Genomic DNA, 13825 nt, shown 5'->3' on the forward strand with positions numbered 1-13825 from the left:
CGCAGTTCACGCGCTCAGTATGTCCTAGCATCGGTGACACGATACAGCGCACGCTGGTAACAGCTGACGACGACGTTCCGGTTCGGATATCTCTGTTCGCCGCTGTGGAAAGGATTAAAGCCGTGTGGATGGGACTGACGGCGGAGTGCATCGGAATTTTCTTCCGAAAAGCATGCATGGTTTATGGGCCAAGAAACGACTGAAAACGCTGTCGAACATCCGCGTGATTAGATACATGTGGGTTAGTAACAAACTTTGTCGATGCTTATATGGCCGGACATAATTTCGCCTGGCCTATGGCCTCGTGAGGTACGGATCATGACTCTTACACTGATTGTAAGCGAAGTATGAGCACTTCCCAACTGCCAAGAATCTGATGACGAGGAGGCCGGACCTGCCACCGTTTGCTGTGAACGCTTTAACCGCGATTGGTTTAAACCGTGTTCTTAAGGTAGCTTGTTGCTTGGCCTCGACAAGGAACATATGTATGACCGCTCTGCGGAGCCTGGAAAACGCCGTGACATTTCTCCTTCGAAGAAGCCGATACGCATAACGAACTTTGCTAAAAAACGAAGGCCAATTTCGTCGAACTTCATATTTCTGGCTGTAAAATGAAAAGTCCAATTACTATGAACCTCGGATACAACGAACGCAACCTGCGTGACGCTCAGGAATTCGTTATAAGTGGGCTAAACTATACATATAGTGGTTGTATGTCTCCTGATACTCGTGACGTGCCACCGTTCGATTGCTGAAACCGAGAAAAGGGGAGAGTTGGGCTTGTTGGTTTACGATCATTTTGGGAAAAGGACGGAGTGAGTTGCTAGTCAGCGCCTGTGTTGTGTTCTCGCTCCGTCCTGCGTTAGCGCTGTTCCCAAAATGCTGGAACCGAAGCCGAAACAACTTGGGAGAAAAAAAAATGAATTTACAAATTAACTTAGGAGGCGAATTTTACGCGGGGATCTATGTTTACTAAAGTTTCATGCCTTAATAAAAAGCACCACCACACAAAGTCGAAAAAAAAATAGTCGTGCCCATATACGGTAAAATGTTTTATCGTTTTTTTTTTTGTAATGACAAAATTTTCTGTAGTATCGGGAAGTCGCTTGTTGTCACAATAGAACTGGTCGGGCACTATTACAATTGCCTGCGCAATACAGAAAATTGTTTTTACTAGGAGAATTTCGGTTGTTACTTCAAGATCATGTCCCAAAATACTACGAAATGTCTGTTGTGACGACAGAAAGTGTTCTGTTGTTTTTCGAGTACGAAAAATTTAGTGTCTGCGACGTTAGCTATCATAGCTATCACTGAATTTCGCGATTAAGGCTGCCAGCGTAAGCGCTGTCAATTCTTTAATCTGTCTGTGTAAAATGCACGCAATTATCAGTTCTTGCTCTAGTGAAAGTATCCTTGTATGATGTGTTCCTGATGGTTTGTTTTTCTCGTTAGTCAAAGTGGGATTGCATACTGTGCGAATATTGTACCATGGAGGCAGTGGGTTGGGATTTTGCGCAGTACCTGGTAGAGTAAATCCAGTTCCCGTGGCATACATCTTCAAGCCCCATTGGCGACGGTCCGATGGCTCCGGGTTTGCTGCAAAACATGTCCCGGCGGGGCAGTTGGTGAAAGTGTGGTGGCAGAGGTGCCTTCTTGGGAGTGATCGTATTCTAAGGATGTACGAGCGTGTTAGCGCGGTCCTCCGTTCAAGAGGAGGGTGATCGGTTTTTACGTAATAGATATAGTTACGGGGGATATTTTGTATATGCGCCTGCTAAAGTACTTCGTTTTGTTTTGTTTGTTTGTCTGTTTTACACATTCACGTCCCGTTAGCTGAGCTGCTAATTCTGTTAGCTTATTAGAAAATCAAGAAAAAATTCGCACGTTTGTTGTAGCGATAGCTACACTACGTCACCTCTTCGAGCCTTCAGCGTGGTCACGGTTGGTCACGTGGTGCGAAGCAGCTGCAGCTGCCGGCGGCGCGGCGCGCCGGCGAAACCGAGCTGCAACAGCTGTGCGCATGCGCCGTGTCAAGTGGGACGAAAATGAAGAAGGAGCCGCCAGCGAAACGGAGCGGCGAAAGACTGACCTTGCAATCCGACTGAGCGAGTTCCACTCGGCCACATGTAGCTATCGCGTCACTCCAGGTTTAACCAGAGCTAAACCACAGCCATTTTTTTTCTTGTCTCCGGCGAAGCTTTATTCCTGGGCATGTATTCACAATACAGCTGCAAACTCTGGCAACAGGAAGGCTTGGAATGAGGCCCAGTCGACGCTAATCGCTCCTCCGTGCTCCACGTCGGTCTGAAAGCGAAAGAACGTCGCGTTAGGCCTTCTCAGAACATGCGTGCAGCATGTGTTGCAGCGGGCTATGCGATGGCACGAAGAACCACTGCGAGAAGTAATCGTTTAACAAGTGGGGGCGACGGCGAATTCAGTGCAGTGAGGAACAGAGATGCATGTATATGATGCGGGTACGTGCATCGGCACGCGCGCGTCGTTTGACTCACGGACGACTTCTCGCGTTCTCCTTACGGTACGTCATAACACCCAGCTTCAGGCGTTGTCGCTGATGCGAACGTCGCTCCAGGTCGAAGGGAGGGCATTCAACTGTACCTGCCCCGCAGCAAAGTCGCTTTCGCATCGGTTTCGCGCCCGCTGCGCCATCTGAAACGCGTTCATCGCGCTCACGCACAGAAATAAGTTGCTTCGCATTGCGCGTGCACCCCTTGGAAGGAGTGGCGACGACGCTGACAGAAGCTTCCCTGCAAGCGAAATTGCACGTGTCACACGATGCCAAGTTTTTTTCGGCATCAAAGACAAATCTCGAGTGAGTACCCGCGAAAGAGACGCGCATCATCGTGTACAGTAGTGAACAAAAAGGTACATTTTCAATATTTTTTCGTATAAATTCGAAATATCACAGACATAAAAACCTATTTGCTATTTCTGAATACATTACGATGCAATAATGCCCACTTCTTCTGTTAGGAGTTGTTAGTGGAGTAACTGTTTGCCTTCAGGCCGTTTTTTTTAATGCCGAAGCATTTCTGCGCTATGTCGGCGGAGTCGTGTCACCAAAGCGTGTCACCAAAATGTGCCCGCAGCAGTTCGTTCGCAGAAGAGATAGCATCAGACGAATGGTTGTAATCGATAGAGGACGATTTGACAATGATGCGCAAAATCTTGATGTCATTCGGATGATTAGTTAATTAATTAAAGCCAAAATTGTCACATCTCTAGAGAATGTTGTGAACATAGCGAATTGTTGTGAAAACAAGTAGGTGGGCGGGAACGAACCATGGCTCCAAATTTGAAAACGATTCGTGGCGTCAAATTTCAAAACTCAAAATGGGCTATTGAAATGAAAAGGTATAATCAGAGTAAATGTAATTAAGACGATTGATTACAGCAATTGGGGAAACTGGTGAATTAACATCGAACATCGCAACCAATAGAGGCACTCAACCATTCGATAACTAATCAATCAGTCGATACGGCAAAGAAAATCAAAGAGGGGCAAAGAGGGGCGAGGAGGCGTAAATGCTTTCTCATTCCTCCAAAGCGGGTTGCCGCAGTGATCTCTAGCGTTTTTTTTTATCTTTTCGTGGGCACTTCGTATTGCACTCATTTTTCGTCTGTTTTAAATTTTTTTTTACCTTGGTGTCATTTTCGGGTGACATTTACTGCAGTTGCATGTATTACTGCATATATCTATAAGCTGTCGGTGGAGTATACGTTCAAATGGCAGATATCCGCGGCAGAAGTATAGGATGAAACACCACCATCAGCGTTCACTGGATTTCAGAGTAGCGCAGTCCGCGCCTTCACAAATTTTTAGAGACGTAGGTTCAGAGAAGCTATGGTTTTTCGATCTTCCCAGGGGACACGCCACAGCTACCAAACAAGTTGTCGAAAAAGAAATTGTTCGCTCAAGCCTATAAAACTTTAGACTGTCTGTTATCGACATTTCCGAAGATTTACGTCTTGTTATCAGGCTTTACAGTAACTCCATGGATTGTGTGACGTCATGTGCAATGTGCTGAACTTAACGACCAGACGCCAGCTCTAACACTGCACGCCTGTGAAAAAACAATTGGGTTCCTAGGATGATGTAGAGAAAGGAACACCTGGTGTGGATACGTCACGAATTGAAAAGTAAGTTCATGTGCAGGATGGGATTCGTGGTGTACATCGCCCGGCCTCATGGTCCGGCGTGTCTCCAACAAGCGGGGCGGATTACGAAGCAAGGATACACGGCGGCTTGCCCATGTTTTCGTAACGAGTAGAATCCTCTGCTCGACCCCCTACTTGCACCTGCGCATACACGATGATAAGCCAACCACCGGAAAGTCATCAAGCGGGCTCTCGACCCCCCGGTCGCCTCGTCCAACCAGACTTCTGGCCCTGGGCGTGAACACCTTCCAGGAGCTTCGAGAAGCCCACTTACTAAACCAATACACGCGTCTTGCATAGGTCCCGTCAGGTCGCCGCCTCTTGGACAGACTACACATTAAACACGACTACCAACCACACTGAGGAAAGGGTGAGAGTGCCAGAACCCTGAAGACGTGCCCTCCGGGTCCGACCCAATTCCCGCAACATGTCCAGAGAAGACCATATATAGCGGTCGTCGCCAGGCGCGCGCGGAAGCGTTGAAGCGATACTATGGTCACCAAAAACACGTGTATTACGTGGACGTTGGCGGACTACACCACGGGGGGTGGTACACGGCCGCAGTCGTACACAACACAAATACAGCTAACTGGCTCACTATCAAACCCTACAGCGCAACACACGCGGAGTAGACTGCCATCGCTCTGGCTCTCACTAATCTCGAGTCGAAACACATAATCACCGACTCGCGAGGGGCCTGTCAGAACTCTGAGCTGGGGTCGGCTCCCCTGCTTTCACGGAGCATACTGCAATCTATAATCTATAGCTGCCGATACGTAGATCCAACTCCGCGTAACCTGATTTGGGCCCCCGGTCGCCAGGGACTCCAGGGAAACGAACAGGCCGATCAGGCCACCCGCGCATTCTCTCCCCGCGCAGTTTCCCTGTCCTTGGAAGCCTACTCCCAACAAGACAATCTGGCCCTTATATTCAAAGACATCACCGATTACTGCAAGGAGGAGCAAAGGCGCTACCCGGCCCCTTGTAAGGGTCTGGATCGCGCTGACGAGTGCCTCCTCATCAAAATTCTCACCAACACTGTACTCTGCCCGGCGGTGATTAAGCATTTCAACCCATCCTTTAATGGCGCGTGCCAGTTCTGTGGGAAGGTGGCTGACACCTTCCGCATGGTTTGGGCGTCCCAGTCAAACCCATCTATCCCCCCCTAACCCCAACCTCACCAGGGAGATGAGGCGGCCCTTCTCGGTTGTTAAGACCTCAATACCAAAAAGCCTTGGTTCAACGGACGCGGGCGCCTGTTATTTACTTGCCAATGGGGCCCTTGAATAGGGGCTCCACCTAGTTGTGAGCGGAGGGGGCCAACAGAGCCCCAACCCAGTCACCTCTCTGTAACTCAACGGTTAATGGATGTTTTTCAACACCACCACCTCAAACGCAATTTTTATGGACCAAGATTTAAACTTCCCGCGTTACACCACACAAGCAGGAACGCAATGGTATACGGGGCTCATTCTCCGCTCGTGGAATTTGTCTCTAGATTGACTTAATTCAAGACACCATGAGCGAAAAGGTCGCTCAGGGCATTCTTGAAAAGGTTAGGCTTTCATATTGGAATTTGGATATGTCTTTCAACAAAATTACGACCCGAATTAAGCGCTGTTCTACGCTGGTGAAAAATTGGATGTGGAAGAGGATTGTGGACCTTATGGAGTGACCAAGCCGGCCTACTTAGATTATTTTAATTGAATATATTAAGATAAGAATCGCATATCGTCGGAGGGACAAAAAAGTCAGCAGCGCCAAGTAAAGTTGAGGAGCTGCTGCAAAAGTGGACAAGCATGGACTAGACTTTCACTGACAGCTTCGGATTCGATGCTTCGGCGGAGTCGGGCAGGGATCGCCAGAAAAGGCTTGTGTGTGAAGTAAGACGCATAAGGTTATTTTGAAAAGGTATTCTTTAAATTGTTGCCTTATTTTGTAACAAAAAAAACGTATAATCTTGATACCTTCGCACAATGCAGAAAGCACATCATGAATAAATTTGCTGTGAGAACAAATTGTTGCTTAAAATGATGACAGAAATCAGTTACTTTTGTGTAAAAAGTCTGACATTGTCGTCCCACTAACATCGTGCGCAAAATTTGGTGTAATTAGAAAGATGCTAAATATCATCCTTTTGTTCACTCTATACTGTATATACCTCTGGGCAGGGGAACGTGGCCGTGCCAGCAGCTGCTTCCGGCCGCTCTTCGTCCTTGATGGGCAGCCGTTCCGGCTGGATGACCTCCTCGCGGGGTCTGGACGCCCCGGCCGCTACCTGCCGACCGCCATCGACTGCGCCCGCACGCGGCTGAGCCGCCTGGCCGTGGCCCGGGGTTGCCTCTTGAGTCTCTGCGCCGGCATCGACTATCGCTGCCCATGCGCGCAAAATCTTGCACATACGGACCGCGCCGGTTTCGCGTCGGGAAAGAACACAGAGCGCTTGAAATATCAAATAAATCGGGAGTGGTTTGACAATTTTTGGTCATCCCTCTGTCCGCTGGGCTCGGACATCCTATAAAGCTTGAACGTAACGCGCAGCCATTACCGCGATCTGTTGAGGAACTACCGTGCCCCTGAAAGGAGTGGATGCATCCAGAACGATATCTTCAAACGAAACAGAACGTAATGCCCTCCATTTCCTTTGTATACTACCTCTCCAGCCGCCAGCGCAAGGCTCGAGAATACTCTTCGGTCTAATCTTTCGGGTTCACACGCTCTACGCGCTGATAGCCGCGTGAAACAGTGCCAACGGTAAGGCGAAGGCAAGCTATCGACGATGGTCACTTATCGCGGAAGCGGCGTACAGCTAATGCTAGCCTAACAAGGCGAGCGTGCCGGCGTTCCGGAGGGACAGTACTAAAATGAACTCATAACTTGGAAAGAGCGCGCAATTTGGTAGCGAAGGAGTTTGAGCGCTTCGCCAAAAAACAAACAAAAACAAACAGCCTTAGATCGAGTGCGCCTTCGGATGCTCCTTTTTTACGTTCATGTTCTGTTCGCACCAAAGGAGGCCTGGGTTCTCATCGCATTCCTCCTTCCGACGGCACTGTGAATTAGTTTACATCTAGTTCCCAGTCAACCGCTTGCTAAGCTTGCCGGGCACTTGGCGCTGAAATGGGTTGACTGGAAAGCTATACTTTCATTTCTTGCTTGTTTCCTGGACTAGAAGTCATTTAGATGAAAGCAATAAACTCCTTCTGTGAGGAGGTGTGCTTGAGGAAAACGTACCTAGACGCAGGGGCTTTGGCGGTGGTGACTTCAGCGCGCCACTGTGCTCCGCCTGTGCCGGCTCTTTGGGCGTCCCAGGAGCTTTTTCTTCGCCTTGCGTCGCAGATACCAATTCATCTTTTTGAAGGACCTTTCCTAAGTCCTCTTTCTCTACGGGGGGAGCCTTCTGGTCTTGCGACTTTCCCACCTGATCCGACACACTGGCTTCACCCGCGTGCGCCGGACTTGCTTTAGCATGGTCAGCAGGAACACTGCTGGGGACGCCGCTCTCCACAGGCTTTTCCTCCACAGTAGCCAGGTCACTCGCCTTTTCCCCAAGGCCTTTAGGTTCAGGGCCTTTCTGGTCTGGCATTGCCTGCTCTGCTGTCTTTTGGCCGAGATCTGTGCTTTCGGGCGCGCTTTCTTTTGGCGCCTGCTCTGGCAGTGTGCTCGACGATGCGGAGGCATCCGGTGGAGGCTGCCTCGCGTCGGATGTCCCGCTGGGCTGCGTGGCCGGCTGAGACAGCTTAGGCGCTTTCTCGCTCTTTGCGCTCTTTTTTCTCTTCGATTTCTTGCTTTTGCTACTCGAGCCCCTCAGCTTCATGTAGATCTTGCGAAACACGCTTTTCCTTTTGCGACCCTTTCCCCCTTTTTTGCTAGATTTTGAAGACTTGGACCTTTTCCCGCTGCTCGATGTGCTTTTTTTCGACGCCCCCTTCTCCTGGCGAGGCTTGGACTTCTTCGCGGCGTCCTTCTTTTCGGAGGGACCCGCTGCGAGGTCGCGCGCCTTGCCGTTGCGTTTCTTTGTGGCCCGGTCTTTTTTCTTTCCAGATTTGGATGCTTTCGAACTGGACGAACTCTTCGACTTCGATCGTTTCGATGGCTTTGTTCGCTTCTTGCCGCTTTCCTTCGCCTTAGCACTTGGCTGCTTCATGTCTTTGCTCGCCTGCTTGCCCTTGTCATCATTCGCGTTCATAGTGTCGCTTTAGCGAATGACGGGATTTTAGTCCAGTCGGCTGCTTGTAGGTGGTTCCTTACTGCCAGACACAACTGTGCATTTTGCAGTTTGTCTTGCTTTTCCCGTTGTCTGGCTCGTTTCTTCACCCTGAAGGAAAAATAAATTCCTCTTGCGGTTTTCTGCCCTTTCTATGAGACAAGTGGCGCTGCCGTGGCAACCACTGAAAACTGAAGTTTTTGCAGTATTCTTTTACCTCGCGGTTTAAAAATATCGCAAGCTTTCTTTTTTTTTTGAACAAGGACTGACATGATTAAGTAAAATCTTAAGAAATTTTCATGGGGTGCGACAAAGTACCCTCGCAGTGAAGCAATCTTAAACTAAACCTTGAGAAGAAAGTTGAGTCAGAGCCTGAAAAATAATAAAAAAATTCTCTGCCTTAAATTTTATTGCGGCCTACATTTGAGGTGATATTTAGTTATCAAATTGTAGATACCATAGCGGCGCATTCCGGATTCACTTTGATCAGTATGTCTTCTTCTATTAGAACTAGAAGTCCTGGTAGCTAGCTCTTAGCATTCATAAAAAGTTTGTTCCGCAATTAAGTTAATGATGATAATGGATTTTTATGGCGCAAGGGCAGCATTGGCCAAAGGGCGCCATGGCACGTGGTAGTTTTCATAGCACAAGGTGGGGTCAAGGACCGATTTCCCAAGCATTTCACCCTAAATAAGCCGAGCACCGGGCCAGGGTAAGCTTGTACCCATTCTATCACCGGTGGGTACCCAGCGGTACTGGGGATCAAACCCCGCACCTCCCGCATGTGAGGCGGATGCTCACTCGACTAGGCCACCGCTGTGGTACGCAATTAAGTAAATTTCACAATTTTAATGCGTGAGCATTAGAGGCCCCATCGTGAAGAAAAAGCGTGTGGCGGCGTAGTGTTGCGTACACTTGCCGCCTGGCAACAGTGGCAGGTGAAACGAAAACGCGTTGCTGCGCGATGTCAGTGCACCTTAAAGGTCCCCAGAGGGTCGTAATTATTACGGAGCCCTCCGCTACGGCACTTCTTCCCCTTTTACTTCTCCCTCCTTCATCCCTAACACTCCCTCACGGCAAGATTGGCGTGTTCACCGAGAAGTGGTACAGTTACTGTGCCCTCTCTTTTCCTGAAAACCAATTTTCAACGATGTACTATATATGACCGCCAAATGAAACGCGAACAAGACAATTCGAGCAGCAAAACTGTTCATGGACTGTCCCCGTATATTGTGTTCGGAAGTAGCATTTTATTTGGCCGTGATGGCACATAGGCCATTCGCGTTTAGCCCCACGTCACACAGTCGACATAAAAGCAATCACTGGAGATTTTGAAGCGAAAATCCCCACTTCTCGCATGCAAAGCTGAAGGTCAATTGACGCTTGGATTTGACCTCTAACTGGAGGCTTGCCACAGGTGTTGCTGTTACGTCATAACACGTTACTTGTCGTAGCTGTTACCGCTCGTTCCACCGCTGCGCCGACCACCGCTGCGACCGCTCGCTCTCGCCAGTTGTGTCACGCGACTAACCACGTGATTCGCTCTTGCTGAATAAAGCTAGGACAGCGCTCGCCGTCTAGACACCGCAGGCGGCGCAGAGACATGGAGCCAGCACCGGCCACCGGGGCGAGTTCCTCGACTGAGCATCGGAGGCGCCGGGCTGCTTCTAGCGATCCCTACGACAGAGAGCGTCACGAAGCTGCGTCGGCTAGAGATAAGTCGCGAAAGCGGGCTCGTCGAGTTGATGAAGAACGGGAGGTACATTATAGGAGAAGCTGCGGCGCAGGCAACAAGAGTATCTTAAGCGGAAAAAAGGTAGCGGATGCTGCCAGCGTCTCCGCGTCGACATAGGCCCTGGTTCGGTTGCCTTTCGCTCCGTATAATCTGGCTCAGCCGAGCTGAGCAACAGCAATTTTTTAAGGTACCATGCTTTCAATAATATACGTATACTGTACAAAAAGGATGGGGTGAATTACTCATTGGCATACATGCAAGAGCCGCCTTACGGACGTCAATACTTTCCACGATATCCTGGGTTATGACTTCACAACGTAAGCCGCAGTTTAGGGCTCAACGGCAAATCCGGTGGCCTGAGAGATGATCGCAGTGGAGCTGATCGTTCGAAACGGATGATGCCAGTTTTAATGGGAGCCTGAGGTCAGACGAAAGTTGGCGTGTTTTGGTGAAGAGGGGGGGGGGGGGGGGGTAGAGCGTGCTAATCACAAACAGACCGCTGTCACTGAAAACGGATATTTTATAAGCTAGAAAAGACGAACAAACATAATACGGGTGTCACCATCACCGGCCGATTTCGCAAGTAAAATTCGTGCATGCACAAGGATTTGTTTTCCGGATCGCAGAGACCGCCATTCGCTTCAAAACTGTGGCAACACGCGTCCTTTCCGGTAAGGACGTCACGAGTTCTGATGTACTGGCGACAGGATTTTAAATAACAAATGAAACATAAAACTGCGTGAAAGACAGGACATTAGTATAGACATGACGAGTGCAGTCCTGTCTACGGCGAGAATCTGAAGTTTGACGTTCTTCCTTATATAAACAGTGTCTCTCAACGTCTGAGAAGGGTGGGAGGCTAATTCGGTGTGGACATTTTCTTTTGGGCGCCCAGCAAGCTGCCCCGTCTGTGTCAGCTGACTAACGAAAATACTCGAAAGGAACCTGGATGTGGCATCAACCACAGGACCGGGCATGTGCCCTGCAAAACAGTCGCGGTTTATGGGATCCCGCTCAGCTGCGGCTTGGTTTGTGTAGGACAGACGGGGCGCTGCATCAAAAAGCGTTTACAGGAGCACAGCATGCAGTTCCCTGGGCTCGCGGGCAGCGCTTGCCTAACACTGTCTATCTTGCGACAAAAATTGTACGCCGCTTTTCAAGAAAACTACGATAAACGGCGGTGGCAAAGGCAAGAAGGTGCGTAAAATTTACAAAGCTTTACAGACACAGAAATATGACCCCGAGAAACGTGTTAGCGAGCATGTACAAAAAGGAACTTAGCTTCCTTGGCTTGATAAGGTGATGGTTTCGAGTGCACGGTTGAGTGCTTGGCGCGCATGCGTATTGTTGTTGAGGAAAACATAAGGCATTACTTCAATACAGTAGTTTAAAGCCTGCGCTTGTCCTGTCCTGTCGTTCGTGCAGTTTTATGTTTCATTATGTCTTACCAACTAGCACCCCATCGTACAATCCTAGGAGTTCATTTTGAATACAATTTTCTCTGTGATAAAAGTACGTTTTGCTGCCGGACAAATGTCAACATAGCCAGAAAGAGCCAAAGAATCGATTTTTACTGAGAACAGTAATTTGATGAAGTTGCTCGCTCTCAGTATCGCTTTAACACAGAGCAGACTTGGATCGTGCGACCGGGCATTGCACACACCGTCAAAAATGAGGCATAAGCAAGAGAAAAAATGGAGAAGGGGGGGGGTATTTAATACTTCTGTTTCATGGGGAGAAAAGGCAGCGACCCCCATTGGGTACCCTTCCCACACAAACATGGGTCAGGCGCGCTTTGATCACGTGGCTACAAATGGTGCATTGCAAAATGGCCCAGGTACGTGCCTAAAGCGCACACTCGCCAAACAGGACATGCGTACTGCATTGTCCGATGAAATGCATGCGGGCTCTCTTTTGAGGTCAAGATTGCTCGTACCGGCAGGCGGTGCTTCTCTGGGGTTTCTTCCGCGGCGTCGTCCACGTTCCTCCTCCGACGTTGGCAACTCACAACGGCCGGAGATTCGTGGTCGCCGCGCAGCGAGCGCCACCACACTGCAAGGAAATATTTACCTTCGTCGTCATCTTTCCTTCTGTCACGCATCAATCCCATTTTCTATACGCGCAGCGGCGCAGTTGTGACGATGACAAGGGTGCAGATTGATTGATTGAAAACTTTTATTCGAAATCACAAAAGTATTCATGGGAGAGCAGGGTTGAGTACTTATAGTCCAGGACTCAACCGTCTCTTGCAGCCTCCTCGACCGCTTCGATCAGTTCAAGCTGTTCGTTGAGGCCAGCAGGGACTCTTACAGCTCTCGAGAAGTGCATGTGCGTTTTCTTAGATCCGGCTTGCCCTCACATTCCCACGTAATGATGTCTAGTGAGGGATGCGAGTCTTCGCACCAGGGACAGTCGTCCCTATACCTCGTCGGATACATGCGGTTATATAGGAGTGAGTTTGGATAAACCCCATTGTCTAGTAAAAGGTGCTCAGCCAGATAGTCACATCAGCCAGACTTACCTGTGTGTCATATCTTGCAGCAAAAACATGAAAGTTAATGAAAAAAAGCATAATATTTCTGTGGCCAACACACAATGCAGCTCTATGCAAATTCTGATGTGTTTCTTGAACTCATGTCACTGGCATTATCAAAAATATTGATGGCCTTTTTTAAAATTGTATATGTTGTTGAAAAGTGATTGCAGTAACCTCTCATCTGCAGTTTTTTTAAGGATGCAAGGCTTTTTGATTGGAATCAATATCTTCTAGTCATGGGCACTAATTTTGGTGTGTAAATTTGAAGTAAACTGAGAGGGCAAAACTCTGAGGATTCATTGTCATGTAAAAGTATAGCATTGCGGTCAGTTGTGGCTAGGGAACATGGGCTGACTAGGTGTGAAAAGGCTTTACAAAAATTGACAGATGTGCAACTGTGTTATGGCTCCTATGAAGAAGTTCAGTCACAGTCAGACTTGGCTGTGTGGAGAGGCAGACCTCTCCTCTTCCATTACACTACACTGTACTGATGGGCGACTTCAATGCGAAGGTGGGCAAGAAGCAGGCTGACGACCACGTGGTAGGCGACTATGGGATAGGCTCTAGAAATACCAGGGGAGAGTTATTAGTAGAATTCGAAGATAGAAATAATTTGCGCATCATGAATACCATCTTCCGAAAACGAGAGAACAGGAAGTGGACTTGGAAGAGCCCCAATGGTGAGACTAAAAATGAAATCGACTTCATACTGTGCGTTCAACCTGGCATCGTTCAGAATGTGGCCGTCCTCGGAAAGGTGCGCTGTAGCGACCACAGAATAATAAGGTCTCGAATTAGCCTAGACTTAAAGAGGGAGCGGAAGAAGCTAGTGAAGAGGAAGTCCATTAACGAGTTAGCGGTAAGAGGGAAAGTACAGGAATTCAGGATATCGCTGCAAAACAGATATTCGGCTTTAACTGAGGAGGACGATCTTGATGTTCATACAATGAACGACGATAATCTGACAGCCATCATTACGGAGTGCGCAGTAGAAGTAGGCGTTAGGACAGTTCGACAGGATACCGTAAATTTATCTCAGGTGACGAAAGAACTGATTAAGAAGCGTCAAAGCATGAGGGCGTCTAACCCTACCGACAGAATAGAACTGACAGAGCTATCGAAGTTAATAAATAAGCGCAAGGTAGCCGACATAAAGAAGTTTAATATGGAGAGA

General features: G+C 48.7%; 1 protein-coding gene across 1 annotated transcript; it reads right to left on the reverse strand.

Moving 5' to 3' along the window:
- Positions 1-2191: 2191 nt before the first annotated feature.
- LOC144094403 (uncharacterized) lies at positions 2192-12187 on the reverse strand. The gene is made up of 4 exons (XM_077628366.1): positions 12052-12187; positions 7408-8491; positions 6338-6528; positions 2192-2304 (listed from the first exon to the last, which is right to left on the reverse strand). Exons 2-4 carry the CDS (start codon positions 8360-8362, stop codon positions 2218-2220), a joined length of 1233 nt encoding a protein of 410 aa, XP_077484492.1. The 5' UTR covers positions 8363-8491; positions 12052-12187; the 3' UTR covers positions 2192-2217.
- Positions 12188-13825: the final 1638 nt, after the last annotated feature.

The sequence above is a fragment of the Amblyomma americanum genome, chromosome 1 (assembly GCF_052857255.1).
Source record: "Amblyomma americanum isolate KBUSLIRL-KWMA chromosome 1, ASM5285725v1, whole genome shotgun sequence".
Lineage (NCBI taxonomy): Eukaryota > Metazoa > Arthropoda > Arachnida > Ixodida > Ixodidae > Amblyomma > Amblyomma americanum.